A 2,153-nucleotide genomic window follows, 5' to 3' on the forward strand; every position below is an offset into this window, starting at 1 on the left:
GGGGGGGAGAAAAGAGTGGGTGCACGTCCCCAGTGTGTGGGGGTGGCACCCTACACGTGTGTGTCCCCCTCGTGGGGGGGCATCCTCGTGGGGTGGCAGAAGCGTGGGGTATGACCGTGGACACCCCAGGGTGGTGCAATGGGCACCCTATGGGGTCTGAGGACCCCAGAGGAGGGTGTGGGTACCCTGTGGGGTTTGGGCACCCCCAGCAGTGCCGCGGGCACCCTATGGGCTCAGGTGCTCCCTAGGGGTGCACCCCACAGCCGTGTGACACGCACCCGATGGAGCCCGGACACCCCACAGCAGGGTAAAGGGCCCTCGATAGGGTCTGGTTACCCCATGGCGGGGCGATGGACACCCCGCCACGTCCAGGCCACCCCACAGCACAGCAAAGGGCACCCTGGGGCCCTTGCGCATCCTAAAGGCTCCTCCGCGGTGAGTGCCGAGCACCTGCGGGTACCCCACGGCCGTGGGTCCCGGCCGCCCCCCGCACCGTGGGGCAGGGCGCCTCTTACCATCTGTGCCCGCAGGTACATCTGGGCCTGGCTGGCGGTGAGCGCGGGCGAGGCGGCGTTGCCCAGCAGCACGGCCTGCTGCGCGATGCCCGACGCGCCGGGGGCGACGCTCTGCGCCCGGTTCAGGAGCTGGGCGGCCGCCGGCGACGTCGCCAGGTTGATCTGCAAAGGGGGGGGGGGGGGGGGGGGCCAAGGCGGGGGGGCCCGGCCGGGAAGGGGGGGGGGGGGCCCCGGGGGGGGGGGGGGGGGTACGGGGCCGGGGACTCACCGTGGGCTGCTGCGCCGGTGCCGCCTGGGTGCCGTTGGCGCCCGAGGAGCCGCTCTGCCTGTTGGCCGCCAGGCTGGCCTGCGGGGGAAGGAGCGAAGCGTCGCCGAGGGCACAGCACCCGTGGGTGCCCCCGCAGCGCGCTGGGTGGGGGCGAGGGGGGGGCCGTACCTGCTGCACGGCGGCCAGGCTCTGGAGCTGGGCGCTGGTGAGGTGCTGCTGCTGCAGGGCGGCCGTCTGCAGCATCAGGTGCTGCTGCTGCGCGGCGTACATCTGCTGCAGGTACTGCGCCGCCGTGTTGGGCTGCCGGTGCAGCGCCTGCTGGATCACCTGCGGGGCGGCGGCAGCGTCCCCAAAACGCCCACCCCGAGCCCGGCACCCCGTAACGCCGATGAGCGTCGCCTTTGACCAGGACCTCGCAGCGCCCGGGGCTTTCTCTGTTCTGAGCCCAGCGCCGGCCCCGACCCGCTGCAAGCCCTTCCCGGCCCCGTTTTTGGGTTTGTTCCCCGTGTTCTGATTCCGGAACGCATTCCCACACCCCCGGCATTCCGGGCACCTTCCCGCTGGCCGCCGCCCTACCTGGACGGTCTGGCGGTCAGGGATGCCGCTGTAGACGGAGATCTGGGGGGCGGGCGGGCGGCCGGTGCCGGTGCTGCTGGGCGTCGTGCCGGTGCCGCCGGCGCTGCTGGAGGGCGGCTGCGGGGGCGCCGGGAGCTGCTCGTTCTCCATGGTGGCCGGCCGGGGCCGCGCGAGGCGGCGGGGTCAGGCTAGAGCTGGGGGGAGACGGAGCTGGGTGAGGGGGGCACCTCCCAGCAGGGATCCCTGGGGTGGGGGGCCCAAGGGTGCCAGCCGGGGTCCCCCAGCCTCGCGCCTCCACCCTGCTCCCGGCGCCTTCCTGTGGCGAGGCGGCGCTTCAAAGGTGGGGTCCCAGCCCCCTCCCCGCTGCTTCCTGCCCCCGGGCCCGGCTCTTGCAGCCCCCGGCCCCCCAGGGCTGTGTCAGGGAATGACGGTGCCCAGGGGCTCCTGGTTCACGGGGCTGGGGGAGTGGTGCTGGGGTGCTGCGGGCAGCCCCGGGGTAGGTGGGACGGCGGGACAGAGGGACACGCGGTGGGACAGAGGGACAGACGGAGCCCCGCGCCGAGGCCCCCACCGCTCCGCTTCACCCCAGCCACCCGCGGATCTGGGCAGGAGCCTCCGGGGCTCTGGAGGCCCCCCCAGCCCCCCGGTGTCTGGGTGCCCCCATCCTGGGGGTGCCACCGGGGCGCCCTGGCTGCATCCTGCCTGGCCCTGGGTGCTGAGCGAGCGGCGGGATGGGACGGGACGGGGACGGGACGGGGACGGGAAGGGATAAGGATGGGATGGGAATAGGACGG

At 74.0% G+C, this 2,153-nt stretch overlaps 1 protein-coding gene across 1 annotated transcript; it reads right to left on the reverse strand.

Moving 5' to 3' along the window:
* Positions 1-460: 460 nt before the first annotated feature.
* Positions 461-1,741, reverse strand: LOC118158176 (polyhomeotic-like protein 2; the record flags this gene model as incomplete). The annotated part of the gene is made up of 4 exons (XM_035312791.1): positions 1,360-1,741; positions 952-1,110; positions 784-861; positions 461-677 (listed from the first exon to the last, which is right to left on the reverse strand). Coding segments are annotated over exons 1-4 (604 nt in total), but the record flags the coding sequence as incomplete, so codon positions are not given.
* Between the last annotated feature and the right edge of the window lie 412 nt (positions 1,742-2,153).

This window comes from Oxyura jamaicensis, assembly GCF_011077185.1.
Source record: "Oxyura jamaicensis isolate SHBP4307 breed ruddy duck chromosome 21 unlocalized genomic scaffold, BPBGC_Ojam_1.0 oxy21_random_OJ72495, whole genome shotgun sequence".
Lineage (NCBI taxonomy): Eukaryota > Metazoa > Chordata > Aves > Anseriformes > Anatidae > Oxyura > Oxyura jamaicensis.